An 18,690-nucleotide genomic window follows, 5' to 3' on the forward strand; every position below is an offset into this window, starting at 1 on the left:
ATTATTTTATACTAATGGATAATATTAACTTATATGATATATTATAGTATAATTGTATTAACATAAGGTACTATTTAATGTTAGACTTTTTTTTCTCTATAGTAGAAAAATTTTAAAACGTAAGAAAATTCTGTACGAACGAATGAAAAAAAAAAAAAAAATAAAAATAAAGAAGAAAAGAAAAGAAAGGAAAGAAATTGCACATAAAAAAGTCACAGGAAAAAGGAGTAAATTTAATTTTTAAGGAACTTGTTTGGCACCCCTAGGAACTTTATTTATTGTGTATAATCAAAATAATAATGAAAGAGAGAAATAGATAGATAAATAGATAGATAGATAGATCGTTAGATAGATACATAGACAGACTGATAGATAGATAGACAGATAGAAATAGATGGAGATAGATAGATAGAGAGAGTGAGAGAGAGAGAAAGGGAGAGAGAAATAAAAAATAAAAGATAAATAATACTAATGATAAAAACAAAAACAAATTGAATTAATTTCATCTCTTGACATTAACTTCTCAACTCTTGATTATATAACAAATAACTTCACAACTCTTAGTTATATAATAAAAATATAATATTTAAAAAGAGAAAGGAAAAGAGAGAGAGAGAGAGAGAGAGAGAGAGAGAGAGAAAGGAGGAGGGGGAAGGGGGGAAAAGAAAAAAATCAACGAAACTGTAATGGAAAATAAGAAAATGTCATTTAATTTTGTTGAAATGAAAAAGAAAACAGAAGTTTTCTTTTTTTATTTGAAATAAATATCAACCTCAAAAAACTCGTCCTCAAATTTGCTGAGCGAGTAGGAACTAGATAAGAACCAATTTAAAGAAATAAATAGATAACGTAATCGATTTCATGGAGAGAGAGGGAGAGAGAGAGAGAAGGAAATTAAAGATTTTTTGCTTTTCTTTCTCGCTTTCTTCGCTAAGAAACTTCACTCTCTCTCTCTCTCTCTCTCTCTCTCTCTCTCTCTCTCTTTTTCTCTCTCTCTCTCTTTTTCTCTCTCTCTCTCTCTCTCTCTCTTTCTTTTTCTCTCTCTCTCTCTCTCTTTCTTATTATTAATATAAAAATCAGCGAGAAAAATAGAAAGAAAGAAAGAAAGAAGTTAAGAAAAAAATAGAGACTAAAACAGAGATCGGTAAAAAGCGAGTCGGTGACCGGCTCTAAGGAAGGAAAGGAGAAATAAATGATGGAAGAAATCCAAGAGAGAGAGAGAGAGAGATGGTTCGTTCGGTTGGCTACGACTATGTGGCTCGTCTAGAGAGTAGAAGTATAGCGAGCAAGTAAGTAAGTAAGTAAGTAAGTAAGGACGTACGTATGTACGTAAGCACGTAAGTAAGTAAGTAAGTAAGTAAGTAGTCGTCCGGTCTGACCGGTACGGTCCGGTGTACATTTGAGAGAGAGAGAGAGAGAGAGAGAGAAAAGTTCTTTTCGAGAAAGGATCGACGATAGATAGAAAACCGCGACTGACAGTCGCCGATGCCGATCTATGTCTTTCAACGGGGAGAGGGCGTCGATCGATAAGAGAACTCCAAGAATGAGAAGAAAAAGAAGAAAGAAAGACAAAAAAAAAGACAAACAGAAAAATTCAAGCAAAAAGCAAAAAGCAAAGGAAAGGATAGGAAAGGAAAGGAAAGCAAAGCAAAGCAAAGCAAGTAAGTAATGATCGAATGCGAGCAATGAACGGATATGTCGAACTTCTTTAAATTACGTTCATCGCACATAAAGATATTATTATATCTGTATGTGTGTTAGTTGCATTCCGAGGATAATTAAATTACGTTCGCCATTATCGTTCGCTTCGATATACGCTCTTTTTTTTCTTCTATTTATTTATTTATTTTTTTTTGTATGTTCCTTTTTTTTTATTTCCTTTTCTTTTCTTTTTATTTTTTTTTTAATCTTCTTTAATTATTTCTCCCACCCCACCCCACCCCCATCCCCTGTCATTTAAACGATTACGAAACTTCCTCTTTCTCTCTAGATAATGACGAGTTTAATCGTCCATTGCGATTTTGTTTTGCCTTGGCTCTAGTGGAAAGCTTTTAATGGAATTACGTTATTTTGATATCAGCGAAGAAAAGAGAGAGAGAGAGAGACAGAGACAGAGACAGAGACAGAGAGAGAGAGAGAGACAGAGAGAGAGACAGAGAGAGAGAGAGAGAGAGAGAGAGAGAGAGAGAGAAAGTATATGTGTGTGTGTGTGTGTCTTTGTACAAGGATATATATTTATAGTTGGATACGGATAGGATGAAGAGGATGCACGTAAATGGTATAATTAGTTCCGTGTAATATACTCTAATCCAACGTGTACTCTCTAAAGTTTTTGGCTATAATATTGGCATAGAAATGATAAAAAAAAAGCAGACAAATTCGTAAGATATAAGTCAAGGAAAAAAATTTAAAAAGAAAAAAAAAAGAAAAGAAAAGAAAAGAAAAGAAAAGAAAAGAAAACTTAAGAAATTGCTAGCGACGGAATAACAACAATTCTCTTTTGGTTTACGTTAGCAGAAGAAATAACAGAACAAACAGAAACGGCATCATAAGGAAAAGTATAATCTTGGTAGATATCTACCGTTATTTGTAATCTATCCTCCTACTGATTGTCTAGTTCCGTTTCAAAGGATGTTCTTTAAAAAATCTTGGTTGACACAACTTGGAATAGTTGAAGAGAAACGTTCGAGTCCAATGACACCGTGGGCGAGTTTACTTTTATATTTTCGCGGCGTTTCTATTGGTGTCGATAAGATAGATCTCTGTGGAATATCGATAAATTTTTTGTATTTTGTTTTTCTTTTTTTCTTTTCTATTTTTTCTTTTCTATCTTTACTCTTTAAATCGTACTTCTCATCAAAATAACGTTCGGCAATAACAACATTTTTAAATACATTATTTATCTATCGATTACAACTTCATATCTTTTGAAACATTTATTATCTATATATATTATCTATATATATTATATATATATATATATATATTCCTTTTTTTTAGATTATTTATACAAATACACAGATAACATGTATTACTTTTTTTTGTGTAAATTAGTCTTTTAGATAATTTATATGCATAGATATATAAATATATAAATTATATAATTTAATATAAATATTCTATATAATATATTCAAAATAATTTTTTAATAATGACTTTGAATTTTTATAATTTTTTTAATATATATATATATATAATATATTATATCATATATATAATATACTTATTATAACTTATAAAAAAAAAAAGGGAAAAGAAAAATATTCTTTACATATACAAATATGATCACGTGACCTCTTTCTATTAAAAAGAAAAAAGGAACAAAGAAAGATGAAAGAAAAAAAAAGTAAAAGTATATAATGATAGATGTATATAGGAATGGTATGAGATCGTTTCGAAATCATTTGAAAAGCGTCACGTTTTTATCGAACAACCACAACGACAACGACAACGACAACGACAACGACATCGTTATTCCGAGCATGGAATATAAAATTCGATGAAGGTGCTCGACGAAGTTATTTCTACGATTACGAGAAGGGAAACGGAGCGGAATATTCTTCACGACCACACCTGCGCAGATAATATGTACTTCTTTCCTTTGCCCATATGCAGCTAGCACCTGTCGCTTCGAACACTTTTCATGGAAACAAGAAAACGCATCTTTGATCTTATCGAATGTTATAAAACTGCTTTCTTCAAAGAATAAATATTCTTTATATACGAGCATATGTAATATATTTTTATATTTTATTTTTTTACATTTTATATTTTTATATATTTTATATATATATATAATATACTTTTTCTTTTCGTTTCGTTTTAAAAATATAAAAATAAAAATATAAAAGTTGGATTCATTTTAATATTTTTTTTTTGCTGAATATAATAATAATAATAATAATAATAATTTTTTCTATAGATATTTCATTTATTATAAAGTTTATAATAAATACGTTATATTGTATAAAAAATATTATTGGAGTAATTAATTTTCTTTTTAATACTAATAAGAACTTTAATTACTTGAATTCGTTGAATATTTAATTCATATGCATTATGACGATTTAATATATTTTTCTTGATATTTTATTTTAAATATAATTATATTAATTTTAATTATTATTTAAATATTATTTATCTATTAGTTTGTATATTTTTAATAAAATTTTTTTAAATTTATTAATCGTTAGTATACGAATAATATACTAATAGCGATAGTAATATTAATTTTTGTATATTACAAAATATTCATGCGATATTTATTAATATAATGTATATATATGTATGTGTGTATATGACATAAATTGATATAAATTTATGGTACTTTTTATATAATTTATCATTAATTAAATAAAAAAAAAAAAAAATTGTAAAAGAAAACTTTTCAAGTTTTATATATTTAAAGTCAATGTATGTGAAATATTCATATAAATGAGAAATCTAAAATTTGTTATAAAATTTCGATTGATCGACATTGCAGCAGCTGCAATGCCGCTATAGTAAACCACATAAAGAACATGGTAAGGTCGGAAAATGGGGCAGGTTGGTGGCTTGAGGGCAAAACTGTAAGCAAGAGGTACACTTTACTTTCTCGTCCGATCGTGGACTTTCGTAAAAATCTTGTCCCACAAGCTCACGTAAGAGCCATACTCTGCTCGAAAATAAGAAAGTAAACCAGCGCGTACATTAACGTATCGAATATATACTTATATGCATATATAGATATTATTTATATATATAAACATACATGAATGCATATATATATATATATATATATATTTCGTTAGACGTCTTGTTACGGTTCGCTGCAATTGCAGGTGCAAAATTCATATTATCAGACATATCTATCTATCTATCAAAAATAGATTAAGGTGAAACGAAATCTACGATCGTTTTGTTTTAAATCAAACAAAATCGTCGATTTCTTTAAAATTTTATCGTATATATGTACATATATGTATATACATAATATATATATATATATATTTACATAAATACGTATATTGCATACATGGTGAAGCACGTAAATGGGATTATTACTTCTACTACTATCTAAATAAATAATTTTAATAAAAAAAATTTTCAATTGAAACAAGTTGAATCGTTTCGAATGTGTCATAATTTGACCTGATTAATTTCTTTCTTTTTTCTTTTTTTGATAAGTTAATCCGTAGAAGTAAGTTAATCATGAAAAGACTCTTTGCTTGTTTCTTTTAACGGTATCATATATTTTTTTTTTCATTACACCAAAAAAAAAAATATATATTAATTTATTTATTTCGAAAAACCATTAATTTAAGGATTATTTCAATTTTAAATATCGCTAAAAAATCGTATAAAGATGTGCTATATTTAAAACGATAATTAACAATATTTAAAATAATATATCTCCTAAACTAATAATTTGTCGACATATATATATATATATATATATATATATATATATATATAGGTTAATAATATGTTAATAAGGTAATAATTTTTTTCATCTAACTTAATCGGGCGATGTATTAAAAGATATGTGATTCCATTGAAAAGAAAAAAAAAAGAAAATTGACCTTCATATGATCTTTATGCGTTCATCTAGAACGTCAGAATACATTCCCTTTCGAAGCCACTCTAATATTATCTGAAACATTTTTCGCTAAAATCATTATTTATGCAGTAATTGAAGAAATTCCAGTTATATACTTCATCGTATATGAATATATATATATATGTATGTATGTATATAAGTATGTGTGTATGTATGTATGTATGTATGTATGTATATATGTGAATATGTATATATATATATATATATACATATATATATATATACATATTGACAATTTGAGTGTAATAGTTAACATACACACTTTGAATAATTTAAAAAACAAAAATCTCTTTATATATAGATAACGAACGATCGAAGTTAACGTTTCATATATATTTCAGAAAAATGATAAACGTAACAACCATGGTTGAAAAGGTTGCCAGGCAGCTTGAGAAATAAATAAAACGAGTTTAAGAGCTATAAGCACGAAAGCGGAAGTGTGAAGAACACGCCTCTTCCTTATATTACAATTTTTATTAAAAAAAAAAAAAAAAAAAAAAGAAAAAAGGAAAAAGGAAAAAGGAAAAAATATCGAATATATTCCATGCTAAGTCATTTCGAACAATCATCATTTTCCGACAAAAGTAATATAACCATGTACTCTAACTGTTCCTCTCTCTCTCTATTTCTCCCTCTCTCTTATAAATAAACAAAAAAAAAATGTATAATACTTTACTCCATTCATATATTTTAAAAAAATTAAATTAATAAATTTGTTGGATAATTCTTCTTTAATCAGTATTTATAATAATATAAAAAAAAAAAGAAATAACAAAGAAAAAGATAAACAAATGATTTTGTAATATCACATTTTCAATAATATTTAATAATTTATAACGATATATTATCAAATTTATTATAATAATAACAAATATAAACAATATTTAATAAAATGTAATTTGTTTTTTTAAACTTATTTACTAAATATTAAACAAACAAAGAAAAAAAAAAATATATATATATATATACATAAGAAGAAAGAAAAATTTGAAAAAAAAATAATATCAGAAATTTTTATAAACGACATGTGTCAACTTATACATGAAGGAAAAAAGATATATTATGTTTCAAATTTATTAAACGAATTACGAAACGAAAGAAAAATAGAACGTCATGAATGAAAAATAAAAATAAAAAAAGGAACGGTCTCATAAACGAAAACTAAAAGGAACATAGAAAGTGATATTATAAATTTATAATAAAATAAGCTATTAAAATTTAAAAGGAAATACCTATTCAAGAACAAAAACCAATAAAAACTAGTTGATGTTACGGCATCCTAATTAATGCAAAGATCACTTGTGTTAAATCGCGTGAATCCATTCGCAACGTTTTCTCCTGCACATCTCCTATTTATATACACACGTATACATAAGCACATACACACATACACATACATATATGCACAAATCATACGTACATACATATATACATACATACATACATACATACATAATACTACGGTTAGAGGAATAGAAGAGGATGAGTAAGAAGCAACGAAACGCGACGTCCGGAAAAAAGGACGATGGCTTCTTGCGAAAAAGGGAAGAGAGAGAGAGAGAGGGAGAGAGAGAGAGAGAGAGGGGATGGATACGAGTAGAAAGAGATAAAGAAAGAGAGAGAGAGAGAGAGAGAGAGAAAATCATCTGGCGAGGTCATCTCGATCGAGGCCTTGGTCATCAGGCGAAAGTGAACTCCCCCAGCTCCTGTTAATTAATAGTTATGCTACTTATCTCGTTCATGTCTCTCTCGATATCTTTTCATTTTTCTTTTCATGTTTATCCCTGTTCCACCTTCAAACCACTCATTCAGAATTCCATGAAATCAGAATGAACCTTTCGATGCTAACATTTTTCCCTTATCGTCTTCGTAATTAACATATTTTTGAATTATTTCGATCAAATTTATATAATATATATATATATATTTTTTTATTATTAGATAAATAACGTGTGTATATGTGTGATTTGTGTTTTGTTAATTGTTTAAAAGCATAGAATATAAAATCTAAGTTTACGGGTTTAAACATATAGACACGAATTCTAATAGAATTTATGATGCACTTTGAAAGAATTAAGTAATATAAAATAAATAATAGTAAAAAAATTTGTCAAATAGAAATAATGTCATAAAAAAAAAATGTTACTTTAATGATAACATAAATACATAAATTCATATATTAAAAAATAAAAAATATAAAAAGAAAAAAGAAATAAAAGAAAAATATAAAATAAAAACTAATGAAATATCATTCAAAGAGAATGAAATGATATGAAATTTTCTATTAAAGACGTTAGATAGATTTTTTAAGTTCAATATTAAACAAATTTATAAAGATATATTTACATGGATTATAGTAAATTAAAAAAAAAAAAATAAATAAATAAATAAATAAAAAAAAAAAAAGGAAAAAAGAGAAAAACAAGATCACACGTATCACAATTATAAACCAAAAAGAACAAAATAATAAAACGAAACAAAAAGTGAAATGGAGGATCATATTCTTCAAAGTATTATATTACAATCAATAATTCGTATGAATATTAATACAAATATTATAAATGCATAAAAATATCTTCTGGTTTTCGTGATTAATATTGACTGGGACGAACTCGAAGTAAACCGGATGTAAATTCAAATCGACGTGAATACGATCGTTTCGTCTTTCTTACTCTAACGAAGAACAAAAGAAAGAGAAGAAAAGGAACAAAAAACAAAAAAATAATAAAAAATGAAAGAATGATGAAAGAAGAAAGAAGAGAGAAGATAGAGGAGAGAAGAAAGACAAGAGCGCGAGTGTCAACGTCCTCCAATGGCGTTCGAGAAGACGCCATCTCGTCTAACTAAGAATGAGTTAGTCCTCGTGCGTTTGAATCATGCACATTTCTTATTTTTATTTTCTCCATCTTCTCCTTCTTCTTCTTCTTTTTCTTCCTCCTCCTCTCCTTTTTCTTATTTTTCTTCGGTAGATATTACTCTCTAAGATCTTGGCACGGCCACGCTAATTGTGCGAAATGCAATAACGCATAATGTCAGTCATATAACCGCGGTTAAAACCATTTTCATTCCGTCCGTTAGCATAGAATTGATGCTGCTTGCAGAATCAAAAGAGAGAGAGATAGATAGATAGAGAGAGAGAGAGAGAGAGAGAGAGAGATAGATAGATAGATAGAGAGAGAGAGAGAGAGAGAGAGAGAGAAAGAGAAAGAGAGAGAGAGTGAAAGTGAGATAGAGATAGAGATAGAGAGAGAAATAGAGATATACAGGATGGTCCAAAATTTCCTAGGTCATTTTAAAAATCGATTAATTTTTTCAGAAAATTTTTTTACTAATCTTCTTTCTTTTTTCTTTTTTTCTTTTTCCTGAAATTGTAATATTATAAGCCTACACGTTTATTTACGATCTCACAAAAAGAAAAAAATAAAAAAGAAAAATTAATCTAAATCGGTCGTCAAGAAAGAGTAATCAATTTTGAATTAAAGAATTTTTTTGCTAAATTTCTTAATCATTTCAAATATGATTGGTATATATATATATATATATATATATATATATATATATATATATATATATATTAGAAATACGTTTGAAATCAAATATTTGACATTTCCAATTTATAAATAATTTTTTATTTTCTTTTTTTAAATCAACCTTGGCTATTTTCAATCAATCTTAAGATATTCCATTGCACATGGAAAAACGAAATATTTTTTTAGAGTTTCTTATTTTCGAATAAAAAATATATCTAATTAATATCCAATTAATATCTAATGAATATTCTTATTCATACATAGATCTAATTGAAATGCTTAATATTTATTTACACGAATTAATATATCTGATTAGGTAATAAAAGAAAGAAAGCAAAAAAGGATAGATTAAACAAAAAAAAAAATGAAAAACTCGGACGGATTTTATGAAATAAGGTTTCCGAGATAATTTTCGATATTTTCTTGCAAAACTATTTCTCATATACTTATATATTGTTATATATATTGTATGTGTATATGTATGTATATATATATATATATACATATATATATATATATACATATATATATATATATAAATATATATATATATATAAAGTTGTAAGATTAGTAAATAAAAAATTAAATCTTAAAATTGACTAATATAAGAAACTTAATGAAAACGATTGTTATCAAAAAAATAATGTTAAGAAAAAATGGAAATGTGTGTATATGTCTCTCTCTCTCTCTCTCTCTCTCTCTCCCTCTCTCTCTCTCTCTCTCTCTCTCTCTCTATGTGTGTGTTATAAAACTATCGACGGTCGATAAGTATTTGTGTTATGTCTCATACTCGTGTTCATCGTCGCGTACGATCTTTTATCTTCTTCTATCTAGAGCTGACGTTATATATCATACAGATATACACACACACATATACACACAGATATATATATATATATATATATTATATATAATATTTATATACATATACATATATACGGAGAAAATGCACATACATATATACATTTGTGTGTACATCCTGAGGTCACGGCAGTCGCACCGGTGCATCGGCTGCAGCCGATGCATCATCCATCATCATCCTCGTTTCTATGCACGCTCATGTCTCTTCCATAAGCACGAAGATTGCGTCTCCGGAATTACACAACGAGATCGACCATTCCGTTCCTTTTCGTTCCTTTCGTTCGATGTCGTTGAATTTATTACAAAACTTATTCATCCAACGATCGTTATCTCACGACTGTTATGCTTCGGAACCTACACGATCCTGTTTTCACTCTATTCACCGTTTCATTTTCTTTATCTTTTAAATTTATTTAGTTTTTTTTTTAAACAAACTTTTGCTATTTTTTTGTTTTTCTTTCAAAATTTTCCTTTACGCAATATAGATATATATATATATATATATATATATGTTATTATTATTATTATTATTATTATTATTATTATTATTATTATTATTATTATTATTAAAGTAGTAATGTAACTATAATGACCTAGATATCAATAAATTAAATAATATTTCAAATTTATCAAATTTATCAATGTATTATATATAAATTTTAATACTTATCAAAAAAGAAAGAAAAAAAATATATATATATAGTAATATTATTATGTCTCTTGGCAAACATTAATTAATAAATAATTTTGTATCGAAGAAAAATGGAAAAGAAATTAAAAAATATATATATATATATATATATATATATACATATATAATATCTGTTTTAAATTTAATATATAAATATTCATTTATATATCTAAAATATGCAATTGTTAATTTTAAATTTTATTTGTAAAATTTTATTTCTACATTATATTAATTGTTAAATTTTATTTCTACAAAATTATCTAAAAATATTAATTACGAAAAAAAAAGGAAAAAAAAAAAAAAAAAAAAAAAAGAAATAAAATTTCTGACGAAACCCTAATAAACCTAAATAAAGACAAAAAACAAATTTTGAAAGATCTTTAACATTTTCCAAAATTACCTATCAACAATTAAATTTTTATTATAAATCAAAATATCGTTAGATCTCTTTGGTACGATCGTATTCGCATTGATTCGAAACGCTTCAAAAAATTTTTAAGTTCCTTTAAATGACAGCTACAATTGATCTAATGTTCTCCATAAAGTCAAAGAGCCCGAACAAAAAAAGAAAAAAGAAAAAGAAAAAAAAAAAAGAAAAAAGAAAGAAAAAAGAAACAAAAAGGAAATAAAAAATAACAACTATACGACGTATACCTATGCCTGACATAGGATAATAATCTCGTAAACGTGAAATTGTTCTCGCCCGATTACGTTAACTCCATTTTCTCACTTCGCATAAATAATTATTCTCGTAACGAGCATTGTTGATCGATGATGTTACGAGCAAACTAGCCACGTAATATGCTGTGCTCGTAATGCTTCCTAATCGCTCATACATACCAACTTAAAATCTTCATTTCGATGCAAATGAAAGTGCATCGAAAGCAATAAAGAGAGAGAGACAGAGATATAAATAGATAGAAAGAGAGAGAGAGAGAGAAAGAGAGAGACAGTGAGTGAGAGAGAGAGAGAGAGAGAGAGAGAGAGAAAGAAGGGAAGGGGGAATAGAAATGCGATGGTTTTTCTTGAAGGATTCTTTAAAAAAGAAAAAAAATAAGGACCAAAAAAAAAGAAAAACACAACAACAGAAACAAAAAATAAAGATAAAATCTGCCATAAAAAAAAAAGAGTGATAGAGCAAGAAAAGAGAAAGTATTGTAAACTCACGATCGATAGCTCAATAAAAAGCGGAGATGTACGAATATTTCCGAGAGATGAAACTTGTATATCCGGCTTTCTTTGTGAAATATTTTTTTCAAGTGTTACTTTTTTTCTTTTTTCTTTCCTTTTTTTTTTTTTTTTTTTATTTATTATCATAATAATTTATAGAGAGGACTGAAGCACGATCTTTTTTTGCCCAGACTGAACAGTTAATCATTCGTAACTCGTTTTTCTTTTTCTTTGATTGAAAAAAAATAAAAAATTTATAAGAAATTTTTGTAGTATAATCAAATATAAATATATTTATATTATAAGTATTATTTATAAATATATTTATAAGTATTAGAATACTATGTACTTAAATATAAGAAATTGTAAATATTACGTAGTATATTGTACTATAATATAACTAATTTTAAATATAGTGAATTATAGTTTAATCATGTAGAAGTATTATTATACTATAATATAATCAAGTATACTATTTTGTATCGTAATGAAACTATCAATATAATTTCTATATTATATCTGGAATTTTTTACAAAATTTTCTGTTGAAAAATATTGAAAAAAGAAAAAAAAAAGAAATTATAATGAAAAATACAATTCGTTATCCAATTAAAAAATAATAATAATAATAGAAAATCGAATAATATAATAAAAATTTCATCGCTCAAACATAATAACTAGCAAGTATTTTTATGACAAAGAAAATAAAAAATAATAATGATACGCACGAAAAATACAAATACATACACATATAGACATATGTGTGTGGGCGTGTACAAGATATATGACTATGAAAGTTATATGATTTTTTTTAAAAGGTCGAATCTTTCGAAATGAATTCGAAACGACGATAGAATTCTATAAAACAAAAAACAAAAGAAACAAAAGAAAAAATACGACAGACATAAATTTCCCAATTACGCATGATGTTCGAATGGATACAAAAATGAACACGTGTATATCAATTTAAAATAACCATTCGTTGTACTCATTTATTTCATTCGTTAGAAAAACTTTTCACGTAACAGATCACAAACTGTATCCATAAAACAGCCAATAGCTATTAGGAGTTAAAAAAAAAAAAAAAAGATATACATTACGACGCTATACACGTATTATTATTAACATAGAACGCATTAGGTATGTAAACAGATACATATGCGAGCACACATGTGAACGATTCTCGTATACGTTAAATTCAGTTTTTAAAAAGTTAAATATTTTTCATCGAAATCTTTCTCTAATAATTTGATATAGAAGTATAATGTTTTAAAAGGATTGAAAGAAAGAAAGAAAGAAAAAAAAAAGATTGATTCTAATTAATAATCCGTAATATTATTAATACGGACTAATTGATATTTACATGACCGAACATATATATATATATATGCAAACATTTTCAACGTAAAGTTTAAAAAATTCAACTATTTCTCGTTTTTTTTTTAAAGTATATTGAAACGTAATTGTTTATTGACTAGAAACAAATTTATTAATATTGAATATTAGATATATGTATTTTTAAAAATTGAAAGATAGAAATAATTTTTATGCATCATCATCATCATTCTAATTAATAATCCGTAATATTATTAATACGGACTAATTGATATTTACATGACCGAACATATATATATATGCAAACATTTTCAACGTAAAGTTTAAAAAATTCAACTATTTCTCGTTTTTTTTTTAAAGTATATTGAAACGTAATTGTTTATTGACTAGAAACAAATTTATTAATATTGAATATTAGATAAATATATTTTTAAAAATTGAAAGATAGAAATAATTTTTATGCATCATCATCATCATCATCATCATCATCATCATCTCTCTTTTCTTCCATTGAAATGTAGTTTTTAACTGATTAGAACTAATTCACAATTTCTAAATACCATTAATATAAAAAATTATAATATATATATATTAATTATATATATATATTCATATATAGATTTGAACATATATGAACACTTGAACACGATCATGTCGCCTAAATTATTACTTCTCTCTTTCTCTCTCTCTCTCTCTCTCTCTCTCTCTCTCTCTCTCTGTTTCTCTTTTTATTTATTTTTCAAATTAAAATGAAATTTCTATACAGATATTAGGAAAAAAAAAAAAGAAATTCAAATTCAAATTTCTAATGGCAATTAAAAAAGAAAAAAGTCTATAAATTTGGGAAACGATCGTGCCTAAATCTTCGAACGAGTCCAATAAATTTGTAAAAAGATCTTCCATTAAAACCATTTCAGATTTTATTTTACTTCTGACGAAATCGAAATGGTCACTTGGGATTGAATCTCGCAATTGCTTGCTAAATATCGCAATAGTACAATTTCCATTTTTGATCTAGTAGATTTCAAGGAAGATCTAGATATCTACATATACATATATAGTGATACATACGTGAACATCGACGATGACACACGTTGAACACGATTGATCGATCGATCGATCGATAGACCGAATTAAATCACTGTTAAATGGTATCTCTTTACTACATTGATTATTTTTAATCACTGTTAGTAAAATTATAAAATAAAGAATAAAATCACAAGTGAAAATATAGACACGCACACACAAGTACACACAGTATGCGGACGATCACAGTAACTGACGATCGTAGGTACGTGAATGAAAATGATTATCCAAGATCAAGATCTAAGAGAGAGAATAAGAGAGAGAATAAAAGAGAAATAGAGAGAGAGAGAGAGAGAGAGAGCGCACGCTCATCGTGATCTAAACTGAGCGTGGCAAAAGACAAAATGGCAAGTTCTAAGTTTTAAAGTCGACCTCGTAAATGCGAAATGGTAGTCTTGTGTATAGTCTTCATACTCCAGTATTCGATGTCATAACTGGCCTCCGGTTTTACGGCAAAACCAGTCAAAGCCATTGTCGACGACTACGATGACAACGACGACGACAACGACAACGACAACGACAACGACAATGACGACAACGACGACGACGACGACGACTACATGAGAACAAGAAGAACAAGAAGAATAAAAGGAAAAAGTAGGAGTGTAAGAGTTTTAAAGACATGCGCGTTAATGTAGATCGTGAATCCTTATGTCACTGACAAGGTAGAGAACAGAAAAAAAAATGAAAAAAAGAAAGAAAGAAAGAAATAGTATTGTCCTTCGTTACGAGTTTCAGTTTCAGGGTTTTTTTATGTGACAGAAAAGTCTCTCTCTCTTTCTCTCTCTCTCTCTCTCTCTTTCTGTCATTCTGTCTCTTTAATACTAATCTCAACTCTTCTCGATTTCAATGGACACTAAGTCCGCGACCTTAATCGTTCTCAACCGCCATATTTTCCTACTTTCTGAACCACTTTACAGTCACGTATTGTAGACACAGGTACGACACGTTCTCGATGTTGATAATTAGTGTTTCATTAAGAGAAAGATAAAGACAGAGAGAAAAAAAAAGAGATCCGATCTCTTATGCGATTTCTTTTCTTTTTCTTTTAATAAAATTTTTTCGCATCCAACGAAAAAAAAACTGTATTTTGTTATTATTTTTAAGAAATGTTATATAAATATATATACATATATATATATATATATACATTTATAAATGTATATATATATATACATTTATATATCATATAATATCTAACATTGTAAAAATTTTGATTTTTAAAATATTTTGAAACAAAACGAATTGAACTTATTTCGACAGATCAAATACGTTCATTCGAATCACTCTAATCCCTAGTAGAGTAAATATTTTCTACTGAGCGATTTCTATCAAGGCAATTAACTTTTCCTTTCGACGCAATTAAATTTTATCGCTTACAAAGAAATGAATATTCTAATTTCGTATTTAACACATTAAATGTGAAAATGAATGAACGAAAAGTATAAATATGAATACGTATAATTGATCCACATAATATATATATATATATAGATATATATATATATATATGCGTGTTCTTACTCACTTTCCCAGATGTGGGCGAAGATGGTGATGGATTTAAAGGTTGCTGTAGATGATACATCTTCGGTGTTAGCATAGCTGGAGGTGCTACAAGGCTACCCGGGCCGACAGCCACGCTCGTCATGGTCATTTCCGATAGTAACGGTCGAAGACCTTTGTTCTTTTGGAGCACTAATCCGCGCCCTTTTGCGATCCTCGTAACCTTTCATCCTCGTGCCGTCGAACGTCTTAAAAACATAAAAGAAATTTTTCATTAATATCGAAACGTCATATTAATATTCAAATATAAAAAGATTAATAATTTCAACAAACATTTCGATACAATTTATTTATTTATTTATTTATTTATTTATTTTTTTTTTTTTTTTTAATTAATATATTTCAATATCTATTAAAAAATATTTCTCATAATCTACGAGATTTAATTAATTGAAAACATTTCCGTCGTTATCATTAATATATACATATATATATATATATATATACATATATATTTAAAATGTTTATGTGTTGTATACGAAATAACGAATATTTATGTAACATCAGTTCATTAATGTAAATTTAAATTTTAAGAATAATTACGTACATATAGACATATTAATATTAAATTTTGCTGAAGTTTCGAAATTATTAAATTACCGCGTACCTATTTATAAATATATACATATGTATTTATTATTCGGTTTGTCATGATTTCGACATTACTGAATTACTACGTATATGTCTTTATACGTATGTATAACAAATTTCAACATTACTATATTAATACACATGTATATATATATATATATATAAATCTCTTTTTTATTCATTATTTAAGATAATATTATGAAATATAAAAAACGATCGTAAAAGATAATCGAATATTCGAGGTAATCTTGATGTCTCTGACCTTTTTGCAAACACATACACACATATATATATACACACACATACACTCTCTCTCTCTCTCTTTTTTTTAAAAGATCAAGAGAGATAAACGTAATATATCTACGCAAAATTGTTTTTTCTTTAGACACGTTCTAAACGCGTTCACCGTGATATTATTATTTTTTTTTTCTTTTTACTCTTTTTTTCCTCCCTCTTCTTTTCCCTTCGCGAATTTCTTTTTCTCGCGTCAGCGTTACGTTGGTTGGCCAAGCGTACGATAGCCAAGCTAAGACTAACCTAAACTAAGTTAAGTTAGAAAGAATTAGCATTTCGTAGACGCTTTCTAGGTCCGCCCGAATCTCTCGTCCGGCGCGACGTTATGGTGCAATTCTGATCTATCTATCTCTATCTATGTATTTATCTGTCTGTCTAACGATCTATCTATCTATCTTTCTCTCTCTCTCTCTCTCTCTCTCTCTCTCTTTATCTCTTTCTCTTTCTTTTTTATTCATTCGGACGAGAGTGAAATTGCACGCTGGTATTGTCGTATGTCGTAATCCACGATCGGAGTTGCTGCTGTTACTGTTGTTGTTGTTGTTGCTGCTGTTGCTGTTGCTGTTACTGTTACCATTACTGGTTGTGCAAGGAATCTTTCCTTCTCTATCATTAGATCGTAGTAATGATTTTCTCGCCTTATCGACTTTACTTCCGCGATACTTTTGCTCCTCTCTTTCCCTCTCTCTCTCGGTCTTCCTCTCTCTTTTCAATTCTTTTGATAATTTTCGTTAATTAACTCAGTATGATTAGATTATGCAAATCCCTTAAATTTATATATATATATATAGGTATTGTAAGTATATTAGTGTAATTATACGATAAGACTATATAAATATGTGAATGTGTATGCGCGTATATATATATATATATATATATATATATATATATATATATATATATATAATTTCATTACTTTTTTGAAAGGGATAAAAGAAAAAGTAAAATTAAATGAATAAGTAATTTCATTGAATTAAGATTTTACACGTTAAAAAGTAAACAATTTAAATGTTAATGATATATTTAAAATATAAAATATTAAAAATTTTTAACTAAATTACGATCGCTTGATTTATATTAATTATATAAATTTCATTGATACTATATCGAATTTTATCAATGAAATTATAAGAAATTAAAATTGAAATTGATTTGACATTTAACACTTTATATGATAAATGATATATTATGTTTATTTTCCTATATATACATACACATGTAGTAATTTACTAATTTTAAAATTTTAATTTCGACATAATTAAATTTATCTATTATTTTCTGTTCCATCTTCTTTATATATACATGAATATATTTTATAATATTTAATTTTATATATATATATATATATATATATATATATATATATATATAAAATTAATCATGAACGATTGTGTCCAGATCATTCGAAAATAAGTTTACTTCGAATGATTTGGATACAATTGTGCACAACCGAAATCAAAAAAGAAAAAAATTTAGATATTCATTATGTTTGAGGGAAAACTGTTTGAGGTAAAGAGATGGAAATGAGGCACACAAATTAATTCAATGATCGTTCTTGCATCTGCCATATTCAAACAACACGCTTTAATTAACAGACCGAGATAGAAGATAATTGTTCTATCAGCTTTTTCTTTCCTCCATATCATCCTGTTTTTACATCGACAAAATAGTTAAAAAAATATTTCGCATGTAACCTAATCATAAATTATAAAATATAAAATATAAAAAAAAAAAAAAATAAAATCATTGTAAAATTCTATAATTTATTAAACGATATATATATATATATATATATATATATATATATATAATTAATAAATAAATTTTTAATGGTAATATTTATAAAATTAAAATGTTATATATGTGTGTGCGCGTGCATGTGTAAAATAAGTGATTTATATTAATAAAAAAAAAAATTATTATAATTTAATTATAATAACTTCTTAATTATTTTAATTTAATATATAAATT

The 18,690-nt window shown here is 26.6% G+C and overlaps 1 protein-coding gene across 1 annotated transcript in view; it reads right to left on the reverse strand.

The window, feature by feature from the left end:
- The window catches only part of RhoGEF64C (Rho guanine nucleotide exchange factor at 64C), a 72,073-nt gene that overhangs the window by 16,760 nt on the left and 36,623 nt on the right, over nucleotides 1-18,690 (reverse strand). The window contains exon 2 of the mRNA XM_035870066.2: nucleotides 15,800-16,022. Within this exon, the coding sequence (XP_035725959.2) occupies nucleotides 15,800-15,925 (126 nt within the window). The 5' untranslated portion in view covers nucleotides 15,926-16,022. The remainder of the gene's footprint in view (nucleotides 1-15,799; nucleotides 16,023-18,690) is intronic.

The sequence above is a fragment of the Vespa mandarinia genome, chromosome 9 (assembly GCF_050613455.1).
Source record: "Vespa mandarinia isolate Hongniang chromosome 9, ASM5061345v1, whole genome shotgun sequence".
Taxonomy (NCBI): Eukaryota; Metazoa; Arthropoda; class Insecta; order Hymenoptera; family Vespidae; genus Vespa; species Vespa mandarinia.